The 20,520-nt window shown below is 46.1% G+C and overlaps 1 protein-coding gene across 1 annotated transcript in view; it reads left to right on the forward strand.

Annotated features, from left to right (window-relative positions):
• Nucleotides 1-20,520, forward strand: part of fbxl9 (F-box and leucine rich repeat protein) — a 44,738-nt gene that overhangs the window by 19,471 nt on the left and 4,747 nt on the right. Inside the window, exons 6-9 of the mRNA XM_078212017.1 lie at nucleotides 1,313-1,453; nucleotides 9,529-9,746; nucleotides 12,181-12,302; nucleotides 18,434-18,538. Coding sequence (XP_078068143.1) covers nucleotides 1,313-1,453; nucleotides 9,529-9,746; nucleotides 12,181-12,302; nucleotides 18,434-18,538 — 586 coding nt within the window. The remainder of the gene's footprint in view (nucleotides 1-1,312; nucleotides 1,454-9,528; nucleotides 9,747-12,180; nucleotides 12,303-18,433; nucleotides 18,539-20,520) is intronic.

Below are 20,520 nucleotides of genomic sequence, written 5' to 3' on the forward strand. Positions count from 1 at the left end.
TATCAGTGTCACAAGTAGGCTGACATGAACACTGCAATGAAATTACTGTGAAAATCTTCTAGTTGCCACACTCTGGCGCCTGTTCGGGTACACTGAGGGATAATTTAACATGCACCTAACCAGCGGGTCTTTCGGACTGTGGGAGGAAACTAGAGCAGCCAAAGCAAACTCACGCAGACACGGGGAAAAACGTACAAACTCCACACAGACAGTGACAGTACTAACCCCTGTGCCACCGTGCTGCCCTCGCTGACAGGCTGCAACTAGTGGAGTGCCGCAAGGATCAGTGTTGAGACTTCAGCTATTTATAATCTATGTTAATGACTTAGATGAAGAGACAGATAATGGTGTATCTAAGTTTGCTGATGATACAAAGCTAGGTGGGAATGCAAGCTGTGTGGCAGACACAAAGAGATTGGCACTGCCAGGTTGGTACTGCCTGCCATGTCCTCAACCAGCCTGGGGCTACAGTGGTCTCTGAGCCTGCCATGTGGTCATCTCATCAGGCTGGTGGATGGGAACATATGACGTCCCCTGAAGGTTTGGCGTTCAGCTGATTTTGTATATTTAACTACATTTAAACCCATGGTAATCAGGTTCATTCACTCACTGGGCACAAACATGATTGCGTCAGTTTGGAAGGGCCTGAGAACATCGCAAACTGATTTGCGCCTGGCGTGAATCCCATTTTAGGTCTCTCAATGGATTTTCCCAGCATAGCGGATTTTGCACTGGGCGTAACGGGGCTGGAAAATAACCTCCAAGGTGTCAGTCATGTAGCAAGAGATGAGAGATTTCTTCAGTGAAACTTGTAAAGCTTTGGAATCGTCTACTTGAAAGAGTTGTGGATTCTCCATTGTTTCAAGATCACTAGGTTTTTAATTTCACAGGAGTACAGGATTATGAATCAATATGGGAATTTTATTATTATAAATATTAGTGGTGCTTTGAATATGGATTTTGCTACCACAAGAAGGTGGTTGAAGTGAGTAACATAGATGAGAGGAAGCTAGGTATATACATGAAGGAGAAAGAGTTAGAAGATTATGTGGATAGAGTGAGGTGAAGCAGCGTTGGCTCGTGCGAAGATTGAACATTGGTACAAAAGCGTTGGACCAAATGGCCTGTTCCTCTGCTGTCAATATTATGTAATTCTCAGTAATCGTGACCTGTTTGAATGTGCTGATTGAATGAAGCTTAGAACAGTGACACTTTTCAACATATTATTTTTTCCCTCTTTCTAGGGTAATAATGAGCCAAAGTTTAGCTGGACCTGTACTAATTGGAATTTTTTGCTTCTCCCAAATATCAGGATGAAAAGCCCCAGATCATAATGGAATCTGACACGGAGCCTTCCAAAGAGAAAGAAGGAGCTTCACTGAGAGCATTGACATGTCTTAAGGAGCTCTGTTTGACTGCATGTACAAAACTAACAGATGCCAGCATAACCAGGGTACACCACACAGGGCAATGTTAAAGCTGGGGTGTATATCTGTATTGACCATACACTGGAGAATGGAATAGAGTTGATAAAATAATTGCCCATACAAGCATTCAATCAGGGAATTTTGCAATACAGGCCATTCAACCCATCGTACCTATGCTGACTGTTTGAAAAAAAAAGACCTAATTAGTCCCAATCCCTTAACCTTTTTCACAGTGCTGCACTTTTTTTCTTTTCAAGCACCTGTACATGTCCACTTCTGTTTCCAAAGTTATTATTGAATGTGCCTCCATCACTCTCTCAGACAGTGCATTCTGGATCAAACCTTGCTGTGCAACAAAAAAAATTCTCTTCGACTTCCCTCTGCTTTTAACGAGCTATCTTAAATCCTGTTCTCTGCTTACCAACCCTCCTGATGTGGAGATGCCAGCGTTGGACTGGGGTAAGTACAGTAAGAAGTCTCACAACACCAGGTTAAAGTCCAACAGGTTTATTTGGTAGCACAAGCCACAAGCTTTTGGAGCACTGCCCCTTCATCAGGTGAGTGGGAGTTGTATTCACAAACAGGGCATATAAAGACACAAACTCAACTTACAAAATAATGGTTGGAATGCGAGTCTTTACAGGTAATCAAGTCTTAAAGGTACAGACAATGTGAGTGGAGAGAGGGTTAAGTTCAGGTTAAAGAGATGTGTATTGTCTCCAGCCAGGATAGTTAGTGAGATTTTGCAAGCCCAGGCAAGTCGTGGGAGTTACAGATAGTGTGACATGAACCCAAGATCCCAGTTGAGGCCGTCCTCATGTGTTCAGAACTTGGCTATCAGTTTCTGCTCAGCGATTCTGCATTGTCGTGTGTCGTGAAGACGCCTTGGAGAACGCTTACCCGAAGATCCAGAGGCTGAATGCCCGTGACAGCTGAAGTGTTCCCCAACAGGAAGAGAACACTCCTGCCTGGTGATTGTCGAGCGGTGTTCATTCATCCGTTTGTAGCATCTGCATGGTCTCCCCAATGTAGCATGCCTCGGGACATCCTTTCCTGCAGCGTATCAGGTAGACAACGTTAGCTGAGTTGCAAGAGTATGTACCGTGTACCTGGTGGATGGTGTTCTCACGTGAGATGATGGCATCCGTGTCGATGATCCGGCACTTCTTGCAGAGGTTGCTGTGGCAGGGTTGTGTGGTGTCGTGGTCACTATTCTCCTGAAGGCTGGGTAGTTTGCTGCGGACAATGGTCTGTTTGAGGTTGTGCGGTTGTTTGAAGGCAAGAAGTGGGGGTGATTGGACAGCCTTGGCTAGATGTTCGTCTTCATTGATGATGTGTTGAAGGCTCTGGAGAAGATGTCGTAGCTTCTCCGCTCCGGGGAAGTACTGGACGACGAAGGGTACTCTATTCGCCGTGTCCTGTGATTGTCTTCTGAGGGGGTCGGTGCGGTTTTTCGCTGTGGCACATCGGAACTGCCGATCGATGAGTCGAGCGCCATATCCTGTTCAATAATCATAAGAACAGGATATGGCGCGCGATTCATCGATTCAGTTTCTCTTTATATATGGACCGAATTCATAACACTCCTCCTTTCTAAATAGCAATCCCCCTCCAGAAATAATAATTAACTATTTGCACATTGCAGACAGTAATAACATTCATCTGGCGTTATATAGACATGATCAGTCAGTCCAGAGGCCAACGGTTCTGTGGAGGTTGTTTCCTGGGAGCTGGAACCAGCCTTTGGCCCCTCTCCCGCGATTGTGGCTCCGATGATTCTTCCATGCATACATCATCATTCACTACTACCGGCATTCTCTGCTCATCAGCCAAAGGTGTAACCATATGTCCCCTGCTTCCTTCCACGGGAACCTCTGCCAGTTCTGGCTGAACCGTCTTCATCTCCCCCGCTGGTGTTTCCACTCCTTGATATGGTGTTACTAGTAATTGGTCTGCATGTCTCCACTTGCGTTTCCACAGTGTAGGACAGGGGTCCAGTCTTGGCTAGTATTATTGTCAGAACCCACTTCCTCCCCAACACATAGTTCCTTGCTAGGACTACTTTGTCCTTTTGAAAGGTTCTCAGTTTTGCATGTTTGGCTCGCCAGTCCATCTGCCTCTCTTATGTCCTCTCCACCACTCACCTGGTCCCTTCCGGCCTCAGTAAATCGAACATTGTCCATAGTTGTCTTCCCATCATCAACATTGCCGGGGGGATGGGAGGGCATTTTATTGCTGCATGTGGTGTGTTTCGATACATATTTAAAAACTGGTTTCACTTCCTCCTTTGACGCCTCCAAGGAGTGTTTTACCGACTGCACAAACCACTCCGCTAGACCATTCATCGCCGGATGATATGGTGCAGACTTTACATGCTGAATGCCATGCAGTTCCATGTACTCTTCGAATTTCCCACGATGCAAATTGCAACCTGTTGTCACTTACCACTTCCTCCGGAAAATCAAACCTGGCGAACATGTCATCAAGCCTGTCCAGCGTCGCCTCTGTTGTAGTCATTTTCCACTGGCCCAGCGAAATTGATATGGACATGTTTCCATGATTCTTTTGGCTATACCCAAGGATATAATGGCGGTGTTGGTGGTGCTTTCCGAATTTGGGAGCATGCTACACACGCTGTTTTCTCTTCTATGTTAGCATCAATGTTTGGCCACCTGACATAATTCCTGACCACCTCCTTCATTTGTACCACCCCAGGGTGCCATTGGTGCAGCTGCTCCAGCACCTTTTTCCTCAACGCGGTCGGGATAATGACCCGCATACCCTACAACAAGCAGCCATCCTGTACCGACATTTCCCGTTGTCGGTTCAAATAGCGCATCAATTCTGGGTCCTTGTGATAAGTCATTCCCCTCTGGATGAGGTCTATTGCTCGACTCAGTATGGGGTCTTTTCTTGTGGCTTGCTAAACATTTGCACCTGTAGTCGGAACTTTATTCTCTTGTGAAAAATACATTATCTTCACCGTCTCTTCAGACTCCTCTCTGTTCCCTGGCAAAGGCAGTCTCGATAACGCGTTGGCATTGGCGTGTTGGTTCAAATGTCGATACCGGATCTCATACAAATGAGCTGACAAGATCAAGGCCCACCTTTGCAATCTCACGACTGCCATTGATGGAATACCTGAATAAGGACCCAAAATTCTTGTGAGTGGTCTGTGGCCTATTAGTAGGACAAATTTCGGGCATACAGGAATTGGTGGAACTTCGCCAGTCCAAAATGATACTCGGTGCGTCCTTCTCAATTTGGGCAAAATTTCCCTCTACTTAGAAAGTGATTGCGACCTGAAAGCGATGGGTCAATCTTCCCCACTGTCTATCATGTGGGAGAGAACTGCTCCCACACCATATGGTGATGCGTCACATGCCAGCTGAATAGGTAACTTTGGATTCAAGTGTATCAACACCCCCGACTCCTTCAATGGCGCCTTTGCCGCTTGGTAAGCCTTCTCACATTTCAGCGTCTACTGCCATGTCTGACCTGTCATCAGTAGTCAATGCAGAGGCTTCAATACCATCGCTAGATCCGGCATAAATGTACCATAATAATTGATCAACCCCAGGAAGGACCTCAACTGTGACACGTTCCCCGGTCTGGGCACCTTCATGATAGCTCTCAGTTTCTTCAGAACCTTATGCAACCCTTCACCGTCGATGACATGGCCCAGGTACTCCACTGAGTCTCTGAAAAATTCCCATTTGTCTCTCCTAATTTGCAGACAGTGTTCTTGCAGCCTTTTCAGTGTCTCTTCCAGATTACATAAATGTTCCTCATCGCTGACACCTGTGATTAATATGTCATCTACGAAGCACTGCACCCTCTGAAGACCACTTAGAATTTAGTCCATTGCCCTCTGGAAAATGGCCGGAGCCAATGTAATTCCCAAGGATAGTCGCTTGTAGTGAAACAATCCTTTTTGGGTGAGAATTGTTAACAATGGTTGTGAATCCTCAGCCACTCCTACTTGCAGATACGCTTGGGAAAGATCCACCTTCCTGAATTTTTTACCACCCTCCCAGCCAGGCCACTACAGAGATCCTTGATGAGAGGTAATGGATACTGTTCCATGCAGTTTGGGTTCACTGTAACTTTAAAGCCCACACATAGTCTCATGGATCCATCATCTTCATGATCAGGACCAGAGGGGTGGCCCATTCATTCACTCATGGCCACTGGTTCCAAAACTCCCAACTCCACCAATCTCTCCAGTTCAGCCTCCACCTTGGGTCTAACTGCATATGGTACTGGCTGGGCTTTCATGTTCCTGGGGCAAGCTCCCAGTTTCAACCGTATATTCACCTTCACATCTTTCATCTCCCCCATTAAACACCTCCTGGTATCTGCCCAATATTTCATCCAGGCCCAAACGAGCTTCCGTAAGTCTGTTTACCACTTCCCAATTCAGTCTCGATTTCTTCATCCAAGCCCTCCTGAACTTTGTACAAGGGAAGAGTGGACACTGGTCCATCAGCTGCACCTTGGTGGATATAAAACCCTTCAAAGACACCACCTGATCTGTATATGTTCTCAGAACAATATTCGTGGGTTTCAAGGGAAGATGATTCAGTTTCTCTTTATATATGGACTCCGGAATCAACGACACTACTGCCCCCGTCTCCACCTTTATCCTCACCATCTTCCCTTCCAGTTTGGGCATTGCCCAAAACCGCTCTGCATCACCATGGACTGACAGCACATTCAGTTTAAATTTCAATCTCTCCATAAATTCCTTTTCACCTGCGGATCCTGCCAATTTCTAGTCTCTTTCAACAGTCGCTACTCGCCACTTCCTCCTGGTTGTGGGGCCTGGTCGCTTCTGTTCTGTCCCTTCCTGGGACTCCGATGCTCTACAATTGTAGACAAAGTGACCCGTTCTCCCACAGTTCCAACATTGAGCTCCTCTCATCCAGCCACCAGTCCCAGTGTGGCCCTTTTTACCACACTGACATTCCTCGGCCTTTGATTGATTTCCTGGGGCATCTACCATCTTGTATACTGTTGCTCTCGTACCTAAGTGTGAGGCTTCTGTGGCAGCCTGTTCCATGGATACTGTGATCTTGAAAGCCTTTTTGAAATCTAAATGCTCCTCTGCTAACAACCTACAATTTCTTCCTGTAGTAACCCACATTAAAGATGGACTCGCAGCACTTCCTGAAGGAAAGCTCCAAAATCACAAAATTCTGCCAAGCCTTTGAGAGCTGTGACAAATTTAATAATGTTTTCACCCTCCAGTTGGTCCCGCTTGTAAAACCTGTAGCGTTCCGCAATTTGCAATGGTTGTGGTGCGAAATGTCCCTTCAATAACTTGCACAACTCTGTGAATGGTTTATCAGCTGGTTTCTCTGCTGCAGTATGTTCTTCAGGATTCCAAAGGTTTTACTGCCCACTGTACTCAAAATACTGGGACAAAGAGGTAATCTTCAATCTTGTTTGCTGTAATGAAAATACTGAATCTCTCTATGTAAGATGACCATACCTCGGTCCCCTCGTGGAACTCTCCGATGGTCCCAAACGTTCCCGCCATTTTGCCTAGGCAGTGGAAATGTTTCCTGCCTTAGCACGACCAGGCCTGAAGCCTGCTCCTCCTGAGCTGACCCTTGACTGGTTTCCCGCCTTCACATGGTTAGCCCCTAAGCCTGATCCTCCTGCCATGACTCTTGGCTGGTTTCCCGCCTTCACATGGCTAGGCCCTAAGCCTGTTCCTCCTCCCCTGACTCTTGGCTGCCGATTACAATTCATTGAAAACCACCAGACTCCTCACTTGGCCCCCTGTCCCCCATGATCAGTAGCTCTGTAATGAGTCATTCTGTCGCTGCACCCAAGTCCGAGTACAAGTTTCCTTCCCCAACTGTCTGTCTGAGGCTTACTGTGGGACCCACGCGGTCCTGAACATCCTGCCGAAGCAGTGTACTTGCTGTGGGTCCTTCACTCATCCAGTGCGGAGAAAAATGAAAATCCTCGCTCCACCCTCACGGTTGTGGAACCAAGGCACCGATTCCCATTCCCAGTGTTAAGTCTGAGACTACCAGAAAGGTAGCTCCAAAGAAGTCACACCAAAGGCAAGCCACAGGAACAATAGGATTTATTGAAGAACTGTACTTCTTGCATTCCAGCCTTCAAATGGCTGTAGAAGTGGTTTCCCGGGTCGGTTACCCCACACCCGGGTCACCTGATTCATCCTCTTACAGGGGCTACACCCCGCATACGTAACAATTAAGGGTGACATTACTGTGATAGTGAGATAGATCTAAAGATTGAGATATAGGGCAGAATCTTACCAATTTTTTTCGAAGTGTCGGGCTCAGAGTGAAAACCAGTGTGTAACTCTCCGGCTGATCAGCCCAGTTTTCTCTCCAGATCCTGAGCCCCACTGAATAAAACAAAATGAGTGGGTGGGGTTCACGTCGTCACTCTGGTGGGACTGGGCCTGATAGAGCTGGCAAGGCCGGATCTACATACACATATTCCACAGAGATCAGAGTTCCATCTTTAAAGTGCACCCTGATCAGCACTGAAGTGGATCCCCCTCTCCGTCTCCACCACCTTGCAGGTAGCAGGGACCAAACATATGGTTGCTGAATCTGTTGTTTCCACAAAAATAGGTAGGAGACTACGTTGTGAAGAGGACACAGAAAGGTTAAGTAAGTGGGCAAAGAAAATTGCAGTTGGAGTACATCAGAAAATGTGAACCTGCCCAGTTGGGCAGGAAGAATAGCAAAGGTGAATATTATTTAAATAGAGTGGTTACAGAACTCGGTACTACAGGGGGATCCAAGTGTGCTGGTACATGAATCACAAAGTTAGTATTCATGTACAGCAAATGATTAGGAAGGCAAATAGAATGTTGATATTTATTGTAAGGGAAATGGAATATAAAAATAGGGTGTTGGTGAGACCATGTATGGAATACTTTGTACAGTTTTGGACTCCTTATTTAAGAAAGGATATAATTGCACTAGAAAAGCATAAAGTTTAAAGTTTAATTTATTTATTAATGTCACAAGTAGGCCTAAGTTTCCCAATGTCCATCATTTACACTTTCTCTGGCTATTCAGCTGACCACTGTCTTTCCTGGTGATTACAACTCTTTTGGATCAAGTGTTCCCACTGTGCCAGTAACACATATTTCATTGTGTCCCATTCAACATTTGGACTTCTCATTTGCATCCTAATTCGAATCAAGTGCTGAACCGGTTTATTCTTGATGAAGTCAAGTGCAGAGCAATATTTGATTTTGCTACAAGTTTATTCCATGAGTTCACTGTTCTATGGGAATCAAATCATTTAATTTTTAGTCTGTCTTGAGTTTTATTATTGTACAGTATTTGGTACGTGTCCTCTAAAAAAAGGATTGAAATACAAACCAGTTCAACACTAAGTGGCATAATGTGATTTCTGTGCCACAGGGACAATAGAATGATCAATGTTTCCCTGTAACTCCCTGGTGCTCGTGCTGCATTTCCCTTGGTGACTTGGAATAAAATGTCAGAACTGTTTCTGTTCTTTGCTGATCTTTATCCATTCTTATCAGTCCTTCTTTCACTGCTATAATGCACTATTCTCTAAATCTGGTCTTGTGGATGTTCTGTATTGGGGTGGGATAGTCCGTTGATCCCTTTGAATTTGTGTCAATGACTTCCATTAATCTGACATTCAGAATTATCTGATCTTTTCCCTTAAACCGTTGCGTTATTGTGTAAATGCGTTCTTTGTGTTCTCTCTCAATACATTTATTACCTTATATTTACCCACATCCAAAACCAGCTGGCATTCCTCAGTTTATTTACAGAATGAGTGCTATACTTTTCATTTCTGGCAGAATCAAGTTGCAGTGGTGTGGAGCTGGTTGTGGTATGTACCACAACCAGCTCCAGAGAATTCAATAAAGCATAACAAATACAAAAATACTTCTATGACCACTATTGTGTCATAATTGTCAGGTGCCCTGTGTCTGTTCATTATGCAGCTGAGGAGAGGCCAGTTAATGTATGTGAGAAATAATTCAGGGAAAGATTTGTAAATTTAAACAAAAGAAGGATTTTAATCTGGCCTGGCACCAGCTCTTTTTGAATTGCTTCTGTAGGAAATCCGCTTTCAGGAACTAAAAACTTTGTCACTGAGCATGGTCCGTGAGATAACAGACGAGAGTGTCATCTCCATTGCAGCGCACTGTCGTAGCCTGGAGGGACTGGCCCTTAACCACTGTGGTCAATTGACTGACCAAGGGATGATGGCTGCCGCAAGCCACATGAAGAGGCTGACAAATCTCGAAATCTCCTGCTGTGATAAAATCACCAACCAGTAAGTTATTTTAATCTGGCCTGGCACCAGCTCTTTTTGAATTGCTTCTGTAGGAAATCCGCTTTCCGCTAACTAAAATGAAGTATCTGGGACTCTGCCATATCCAAATTGAGATTAGATTTCATTCATGCCATATTCTGGATGATCTGGTGCACAAAGGCCAGGGTCTGTACAGGGCAAAGAGTTCAGCTGTGGCCCGTTCGGTTAGCTTGCTTGCCTCTGAGAGAGGACGTTCAGGCCCAGCTCCAGACACTTGAGCACAAAATTTTGACTGACACTTCCAGTACACTATTGAGGGAATGCCTCACTGTCAGAGATGCTGCTGCTGTTCAGATGAGAGATTAAACCTCTCCAATGGCTGCAAGCAGAGCAGGGGAGTTCTTCCTGGTGTTTTGAGCAATATTTATTCCTCAACCTCCATCAGGTTAAAAATGCCAATGACCTGATCATTATTTTGTTGCTTGTGGGATCTTGCTATGCACAGCTTGGCTGCTGCGTAACCTACATTGCAACAGTGACAACAGTTCAAAGGGACTTCATTGACTGTGAAGTTCTTTGGGATGTCCTGAGGCCGAGAAAGGGGCTATATAAATGCAAATATTTTATTCTTTCATTTAATCAGCTTTTTTCTTCAACATTGTCATTTCTACATTTTTTACAGCAGGATTTTCTAGCCTCTTTAAAAGCAGCTCAATAAAGCCGCAAATTCAGGCCCAGTCTGTGCAGTCAGCAGTGACAGCAGTCAGGGTGCTAACAGTTCGGTTCAGCATTACTAGCTTAGGGAGACAAAAATTATCCATGGCCCTACCGCTGACCCCAAGCTGACACCTTTTTTCTCTTGTGAGCACAGGACAATGTCTCCTCCTTTTGCCCTCTCCCACCTCTGGACCAAATAATCTGTAATGTGAGGCAAAGTTTATTCACAAACAATGATCATTGGAGAGAGCTGAAGGGGCCACTGGGGCTAAATTCCAGAGAGAGAAAGTGGGGAGAAGGGGAAATCTTAATTGTTTAAAATCTGCCTGTTTCCACTTATGGATCAGTCCAAAACTTGGGGGCCGATTTTACCAAATGGGCTCTAAGTGCCGGGTGCGGTCGTAAATCAGACCTGCGCCCGGCAGCCGCGCTCCAGCGCCCCCATACGCCTTTTTTTGGCGCGGGTCCAGTGGGCGGGGCCTAGCGCATTTGCATCTGTCGGAGCACCGACCTGTGCATGCGCAGTTCGAAGTCACCAGCACTCAGCGCGCCCGAGCGCGAAAGTCAAAGGCAGCGCTGACAGCACTGCTGTCTGCTCTGCCTTTGACTTTCCCTGGTGGGAGGGGGGGGGGGATGTGACGTCTCTTCCCTGAGGGGGGGGGGGGGGGATGTGATGTCTCTTCCCTGGGGGGGGGGGGGGGGGGATGTGACATCTCTTCCCTGAGGGGGGGGGGTGGTGAGGGGGGGATTTGATGTCTCCGCCCCCCCCAGGGGCAGAGACGTCACATCCCCCCTCCCTACCCCCCCTCCTCAGAGAAGAGATGTCACATCCCCCCCTACCCCCCCCTCAGGGAAGAGATGTCACATCCCCCCTACCCCCCCCCCCCCCGCAATGAAGAGACGTCATCCTACCCATCAGGACCCCCAGAGCAAGGCCAGGATCCAGGATCGCAAGATGCTTTCGACGGACACCAGCGATCAAAGTAGGTCGGGGGCCCGGGGGGTCTGATCCCGGCGGGGGGGGGGGGGGGGGGGGGGTTGCTGCTGGCGGGGCCTGCGTCCCAGGGTGGTCCGATTGGGGGGGGGGGGCGTGGGCTGCAGGGGTGGTTCGCGGATGTGGTCCGCGAAGGGTAGTCGGGGATGATTCGGCGGTTCAGTTGCTGAGTTGAAGCCCTATCGGACTTGAATTCAGCAACACGGTAAATGTGCAGGCGCCGATCGGATCGGAGCCTCGTAAAGTGGGAATCCTTGGGTAAGTTGGGCACGGGCTTCATTATGCCGATTTAAATGCATGCAAATACATTTAAATCGGCCCGCTGGCCGGATCGGCGCCCGGATCGGCCGTTGGTAAAGGCGCGATTGGCCTTGGGTCGGGTCTGGACCGCGTTTTAGGCCCGACGCCCAACTTTACCACGATTTCGCGCCCGAAAGCGGGCACGAAATTTTGGTAAAATCGGGCCCTTAGTCATAAATGTAAGATTATTGCTCATAAATCCAGTCAGGAATTCTGAAGAAACTCCTTTATCCAGAGAATGGTGACGTTGAGCTATAATATGGAATAGTTGAGGCAGAGAACATTTGGGGATGGATGTTTAAGAAAATTGAGTGAAGGCGGGAGGATGCTCGCCTGATGCATAAACTCTCGTTTGGACCTGTTGAGACCTATTTGTGTGCTGTAAGATCCAGTGTAATACAATACCTGTGATTGTCATATCTCCGTCACATTGTTTCTCCTCAGGGCACTGGAGGTCCTCATGCAGGAGTGCAAGTGGCTGAGGAGTCTGGATGTCTCCATGTGTGGCGGGCTGCTGCTTGCAGACATCGAGCAGCTCCAGCTGAATCACCCCAGACTCAGGCTAAGTACTTGGGGGAGTGGACCTGTCTCGGACTCCTTGAATGAGACCGAATGATGAAGCAGATGTGTGGACCATGAAGGACATAGCTGAGACCCATTCCCTTGCAGCCGAAACCAGGATCTGAAACTGACTGAGTGCTGTGGTTCATGACTTTAAATGTAACATCTCAAGGCTCAATATCCAGCTCTTCGCTTTTAATTCTGGTGCAGTTAATGTAACGCTGCCATTAATTTAACATACATTACTTGGATTTGATGAAGTAAGATGTGAGGGACTGTGGCGTAGAGTGAGAAATTTATGTGTTACACTAAAACCTTGTTTTTATTCTGTCTTGAAGATGTACACTGTGATCAGGCTTCACTGTGTTGATACTCTGTGAAAGAGTCCTTTTGACACTTCTAACCTGCCCCAAGAAATGATTGCAATCACTCCCAGGCAATTTTTAAAATTTTACTCTGCAGTTTTCTTCCCATCCTTCCTGAATGTATTGCTATCTTTACCAGGTTGCAGTGCCACGTGTGGTTCCAGGTAACAACTTTGATGGTGAATGTCGACCGACTGTTCATCTGTGGAGGGCATCGTGATGCTTCCCAAATGTGGGCTGCCTGACATGCCGCTAGGATTGGTGGTGGTGAGGAGGACTGGTTATCTGGCTTTACATTTTCTTCCTTATTCCCTCCCCACTCAAGGGCCAATATGACCTAGTCAACAACTTTTTTTTTTCTATATAGAAAACACCTGACTTCAGCATAACCTCACCTCAACTGCCAAATCCATTATTTCATATCTCCTGATTGCTTCTTCCTTCACAGTCTCTTGCTGGGAGAATGGTGAATTGGCTGGTAGGCTTCAATGTTTCCCACAGAGATGGTGCTGTACACTGGCACTCATGAATGTGTCCCACAGCAATGGTGCTGTCCCCTGGCACACATCACTGTGTCCCACAGACTTGGTGCTGTACCCTGGCACACATCACTGTGTCCCACAGACTTGGTGCTGTACCCTGGCACACATCACTGTGTCCCACAGACTTGGTGCTGTACCCTGGCACACATCACTGTGTCCCACAGACTTGGTGCTGTACCCTGGCACACATCACTGTGTCCCACAGACTTGGTGCTGTACCCTGGCACACATCACTGTGTCCCACAGACTTGGTGCTGTACCCTGGCACACATCACTGTGTCCCACAGACTTGGTGCTGTACCCTGGCACACATCACTGTGTCCCACAGACTTGGTGCTGTACCCTGGCACACATCACTGTGTCCCACAGAGATGGTGCTGTCCCTGGCACACATCACTGTGTCCCACAGACTTGGTGCTGTACCCTGGCACACATCACTGTGTCCCACAGACTTGGTGCTGTACCCTGGCACACATCACTGTGTCCCACAGACTTGGTGCTGTACCCTGGCACACATCACTGTGTCCCACAGACTTGGTGCTGTACCCTGGCACACATCACTGTGTCCCACAGACTTGGTGCTGTACCCTGGCACACATCACTGTGTCCCACAGACTTGGTGCTGTACCCTGGCACACATCACTGTGTCCCACAGAGATGGTGCTGTACCCTGGCACACATCACTGTGTCCCACAGTGATGGTGCTGTACACTGGCACACATCACTGTGTCCCACAGACTTGGTGCTGTACCCTGGCACACATCACTGTGTCCCACAGTGATGGTGCTGTACACTGGCACACATTAATGTGTCCAAAGAAGCAGGAAAACAGGGAGGATGCAAAAATAGAATTAGATTTTAAAACCCAGAAAAGGATTTTCTCTGAGCAAGTTCAGCAATAGTTACTTTTTTTTCTATATTACATTAGGAATCCAAAGAGGAGCTTAATTCACAGATCCTGGATCCCTGCCATCCCAATTGCTGTGTGTGTCCAGCCCTTCCTTCACACAATGTATAAGCAGGCTTGATGGCCAATACTTCAGAAGTACTTGGTACTGTGACGGATGGCTCTTCTTACTAAAAGCTGCTGTTAATTTCTGACTATAAGCAGACGTACCCACTTCAAGGCCTCCCTCATATGAAGGCTAATTTTTTGGCCCCACTCCCTGACATGGCTCAGCTGGCAAAGGAAGCGGGTTGCTAATTTGTATAACGTTAAGATTCAATTTGCACCCTCTGCAGTTTGATCCAAGGCAGGACCATGTATGGATGTTAGCAATTGATCCCTGTGTACAGAGACAGGAATAATTAGTCAGAGTTCCTGATTGCCGACTAATCAATTCCTCTGAGTTGGGTGAGGAAAATAATTCCCTGTGATGCTGCGTGTATTCAAACAACTGACTGCCTGGCTAGTTATAAATGGAGAATAGCCACTTGGCGAAGTTATTGGAAGTCAATGGGCAACGAGAAGCTACAATTCACCTGAGTCAATGTTGAGAAAACTAGTTTAAAACGAGTTGTTTTCTAAATACAAACAGTGGTATTTGTAATGTTTAAATATTACATTTTATTTATTGTTATGAGATCCTGCTGCAGCGAGGTGTCTGGCTCAGTACTGTATATATTTAGGTTTGTATTACCAATCAGTTCTGTGCTCTGAACGAGCCCGACTCGGGTTGATTCAGGTTTGGATTCTGAACGATTCAAAATATAAACTCTAAACGTAAGTGAGTTTGAATTTGAGTTTGATTCAGATTCACATTCAGACTGATTATGATTCATGTTCTGAATGAGTCAAAATTTGATTGACATTCGGATTCCGATCAATTTGATTAATATGTCGTTTAAAATAAAACTTGTTATTTGCAGTATTTTGTCATAGTTATTTGGCTTGTTTGATGGAGAAGGAGTTACAGTTGTGAAGCACTGTATCATATCTTAACTGTGGCTCCTATTCTGATATCTGTATTTATCATAGAGTTAACAGCTTGTAAGATACCTTTAACCGCACCTCCCAAACCCAAAGGATAAAGGCAGCAGATACATGGGAACACTAGTAACTTCATTTCCCCTCCAAGCCTCCATCTTGACTTGGAAATATATCGCCGTTCCTTCACTGTCGCTGGCTCAATATCCTCAATACTCCCTCCTCAACAGCACTGTGGGTGTACCTACACCACATGGACTGCAGCTATTCAAGGTGTTGGCTCACCACCACCTTCTCAAGAACAACTAGGATGGGCAGTAAGGGATGGGCAGTTTTGCTTACATTTGCTGAATGAATTTTAAAAATTGTGACCTAACTGCAGAGAGGAAGCTGGAGTTCCCTTGGTGCCTCAGTTCGAGGAAACCTGTAACTAAACTATTCCGAGTCAGTTTTTGGGTAAGACTCCTAATCTGTCCACAGGGGCTGATCATACATTCCCAGCTCTACAATCAACCTTTGGGTTAAGCAGATTAACGTAATCCAGGTTTCTGCTCCTTATACCTGTCCATTACCAGGAGATGCACGTTTAGATGTCCAGCGATGCCCTCTATGGTTCAATGGCAACAACTTGTATTTATGTTGCACCTTTAACATAGTCGAACATCCTAGCAGTTTCACAGGTGCATTAACAAATATTACAAATAATATTTTGCATTGAACCACATAAGAAGATATTGAACAGATGCCCAAAAGCTTGGTCAAGCTTCACAGCTTGGTTTTAAGAAGTATTTAAAAGGAGGAAATAGTGGTGTCGAGGTTCAGCTAAAGGCATAATCACAATTCAGCAATTCAATTCTGGGACAGGCTTGAGGCTAAGAGGCGTACAGCTATCTCAGAGGGTTATAATAGGACACTGGAGATAGGGAGAAACCATGAAGGATTTGAAAACAGATGGAAATTTTACAAGCAGGGTGTTACTAAACTGGGTACCGATGCAGGTCAGTGAGCAAGAGTTGATACGTGAAGGGGAATTGAGTGCACATTAGATCATGGGTGGCAGAGTTTTGGGTGAGCTTGGTTATGGAGTGTGAAAGATAGGAATGTATTGGGATGGTTATGTTTAGAGTTTATATGGGTGTGGTTTGCAGCAGCAGAAGCAGGGAGTGATATAATTGAGGTGGAATGAGGCAGTCTTACTGATGGCACAGATATGGCAACACTGGCACAGTGGGAGCAGCACGGTGGTACAGTGGTCAGCACTGCTGCCTCACAGTGCCAGAGACCCGATTCAATTCCTGGCTTGGGTCACTGTGTGGAGTCTGCACATTCTCCCCATGCCTGCGTGGATTTCCTCCGGGTGCCCAAGTTTCCTCCCACAGTCCAAAGATGTGCGGGTTAGGTTGATTGGCCTTACTAAATTGCCTCTTAGTATCAGGGGGACTAGCTAGGGTAAATGCATGGGATTATGGATAGGGCCCATTGGGATTGCGGTCAGTGCAGACTTGATGGGCCGAATGGCCTCCTTCTGCACTGTCGGGATTCTATTCTATTCTATTCATATGTGGCTGGAACAGACTGGTTCAGACTCAAGGCAGGAAGTGGGATGAAAATGCTTTCCAAAGAACAGAGCTTGTGGCAGGGCCTTAGTAATATTTGGTTGGATATTTAACCTGTATCCTTTATTTAGACACTTGGCAAAGAGTGCCTGTACTGAATAACAGTCAGTGCCTTGGGGATAGGGAGTTGACACTGAGCAGCTTGTGCTGTGACTTGATGTACATTCAAAGCTGTGTTTGAGTTCCTCACTGTACACTTGTTTGTCCACTTCCTGGTATTGAGTAGTTTCGCCTCCGTTAACTCACATTAACAACTTACAACAGTCTACATTCCCAGCTGTGACCAATGATTCACCAATGGACACTCTTTCCAGAGTGAATGTGCTGATATGTCAGCTGGTGGGATGACTTGAGTCAAACCCGTTCCATGCATGAAGTGAATGGGCTGTCTGCTGGGAACACACGGTCATGGAATAGATCTCATACCTTCTCACAGTACTTAGCTAGTGGCCCAATTCTCCAATTTCTTCTCATTTTGTACAGCCCAGTGAGCCCCCTTTATACATCAAAAGCAGGTAAGCGAAGAATCGAGGGGTGCAAAGATTGGAGGGTTGAAAGGGGTTTCAAAAATGGAGTGGGGTGAGGCCATGGTGGGATTCGAACACAGCAATATCAATTTTAAAAAGAATTGGCAACACCTTCCAACATTTTTGCATTCCAGCATTTTCTCTCTGGAATCCTTGGCCCTGGAGTGCACTTTGTTGAACAACAGGTTGGTGTGCCTGCCATAGACTTGGCATTGCTGCACTATTGTTCATCATTAATGCACAATGGAGCAGTGCAGCTCAAATTTCATTCAGGTTGTAACCTAGTCTAGAGCCAGTTAGATCTTGATAGCCTTCCATAATTATCAGAAGGCTAGATTTGCAAAGGAGTAGAGACTGTAATGCACAAGACATCGTACCAGTGGATCCCCAATAATTTTTTCCAACTTGAAAGATATTGTTCTATTATTTGTTTAACAAATTCCTGTAATCCATCTTCAAAGATGGGAGTCATTCTTTGGCTTAGTAATGGGACATGTTACCCCCATTCCGGTCCCAGGTGTCCATCTCAATCGGGAACAATACTAATCCAAGAGATGGCGACTGAAGGCTCAAGGAAAGAAGCTAAGAAATTAGACACAAACCCTCAGCAGAAACAAGGCCTTGACCTCCTGCTCCACTCTCTCATGTTTTCTTCCCCATGATCTCGTCCTAAATACTTTGCTTTCTTTCCTTTTGAGGAAGAAGCCCAATCAGTTTGAGGAGGCCCCCATTACAAAAATATGCTTTATTTGATCAGAGTGACATTTTCATCTCGTGCTGCAAGGTCTGGGGGGGGGTTTGTGGAGGTGAGGCGTGGGCCCCTGAGTCTCCCTTGAGACCCCCCCTCTGAGAATTGAAGTGAACACAAGTGCTAGTGACATCTTTATGTCCTCTTATTGCTGTGTGCACTATTATTCACCTATTTTCATAAATGGAACAGTTCTTTCTGGCAATCTGGTCAATATTTATCTCTTAACCAACCTATCTCATTATTACATTCTTAATTGTGAAAGTTCCTGTGTGCAAACTAGATGCCATGTTTTCTACATTACAGCAGTGGCTACACTTCAAAAGGTTCTTCATAGGCTGTTCAGTACTATTGGTTGTTCTGAGGTTGTGAAAAATGTTATATAAATGCATGTCTTTCTTCCTATTGAAGTCATGAGACCCCCAGCATGTCTTTATGGGGCCAGTTGGAAACTGGAAGGAACGTTTTCTGGACAGCCCAACTACAGTTTGGAGCAACAAGGACAATCGGAGCGTGGTGAGTACTGGGGAGGTTTAGGGTTGGCGTGGGTGTGTGGGCTGTGTGTGTGGAGGCCAGGAGGTTGAGAGCGGTCCAGGGAATATGGGAGGGGAGGTGAGGGGTTGAGACTTTGGAACCCCCTGGCATTGGCAAGGTCCTGAAACTTGGTGGCATCAATGGGGCCCAAGCTGGGAGACTAAAGGCGATGGGTGGGGGTGTGAGGTGAGGCTGGGAGAGTTTGGAGACTGAAGAAAGAGAGGATGGTTTGGAAACTGGAGGGAGAGGGAGGGTTTGGAGACTGGAGGAGGAAAGGGGGAGAGTGGAGAGAGTCCAAGACTGGAGAGGGAGAGGATCACGACTGGAGAGGGGTATAGGAGAGTGTTCAGACCCTGAGGCTGGGGAGAAAGAGAGAGTGTTTACACCCTGAAATGTGGAGAGGGTGGGGCAGCTGTGGAAAGTATAGGCCCTGAGACTAAAATGAATTAAGAACGAATAGGAATCATGTGTTGTCCACAAGCATGTACTGTAGAGCAGAATTATATTTCTGGACTAAATAAAAAACGGAATAAATTCAGATATTAAGTAATTCATTTCCTTGTATTTTTCGATACAGGTTGTTTAATGAGCTGGATAGCTTTGAGCACACTATCAAATTTGATGTCAAATTCATTCCAAATTAGAACTTTTGATGTTAAATTGTAATTGAGAGCAAGGAGTACACTTGAAAGCAAAATTGTTACAATTTTTGTGTGGGGGATTCCTCACCCTGAGGTGAAGGGTTTGCCAAATGAGCCAGTGAGGAGGGGGGTTTAACCATCTGTAATTATACCAAGTTGGCACCAGCTTCATCCCACTCACAACCATAACATCAATCACTGCGGGAGGCTTATGATGACAGTGAGTGCAATCTGTACAAAGGCAGCTCGGTAGCAGAGGGATATTTTATTGTGAATCAGTACTCAGGTTGGATGGTTAATGGAGTGCGAGAGTTGTTGAAAGCTGCTCACTTCACAGCAGAAAGAAGACCATTTTCTTACAAAACATGTTAAGTTTTTTTTAATACAAATATGTACAAAAAAACCCAAAGTAGTAGTGTCATTGTAAATAAATTAACCAGTACCGACTTCTGCAGTGTGATCCAGTGTATGTATGTCAGTGGCTATACACACTGTCAGAAACATCCCGTAACTGTTAGCAGTTACAATTCATAGAGGGGGAGGATCAGCTACAGGAACAGCCTCTTGCCACTAGGAGACTGCGTCTCTTTTGCAGACATGCATTGAGATGCTCATCTGTTTAGGCACCGCAATAAGTTTCTGAAAGTTCCTTATTCCGCTTTCACCTGCATTTCATCAGCCCTGACTCTCAGCTCCAGGGGTTGCAGGTTTGCACACACGCCCTATCGGCCCTTCTCCCTCCAGCAGCATAGCTAGCAGCGTTGGCTATTTCGTTTCATAGGGCTGCAATCTCCCTGCTTAAACACACATACATGCATGCACAAACACACACACACACCGACCAGGAGTCCTTCGCCATTCTGTTTACTTTGATGCAGGATTTCAGGAACTGCATTTCAATTTATCCCACAGTTTATTGATTTAGTTTGTTTGGCTAACCAAAAGAAGTGGGAAGTGAGTGGGTGCAAAATCCCCCTCCAGAGTGCATAATGCAGACTAACTCTCCAGTGCAGAACTGAGGGAGTGCCGTTGTTCCCTCGGTCCTCTAAGGTGGATGTAAATAGTGCTTTTTCGAAGAAGAGCAGGGAGCTTCTCCCTGCTGTCCTGGTCAATATTCATTGGTCAACCAACATCACTGAAAACAAGATGATTGCATTTATCACGTTGTTGCTTGTGGGATCTTGCTCTGCACAGATCAGGTGCTGCGTTTCCTACATTACAACAGTGACTATACTTCAAAAGTGCTCCTTTGGTTGTAACCACTTTGAGAAGCCCAGTGATCATGAAAAATCCAATCTCAATGCAAGTCTTTCTCTGTACATC

The sequence above is a fragment of the Mustelus asterias genome, chromosome 4 (assembly GCF_964213995.1).
Source record: "Mustelus asterias chromosome 4, sMusAst1.hap1.1, whole genome shotgun sequence".
Classification (NCBI taxonomy): Eukaryota; Metazoa; Chordata; class Chondrichthyes; order Carcharhiniformes; family Triakidae; genus Mustelus; species Mustelus asterias.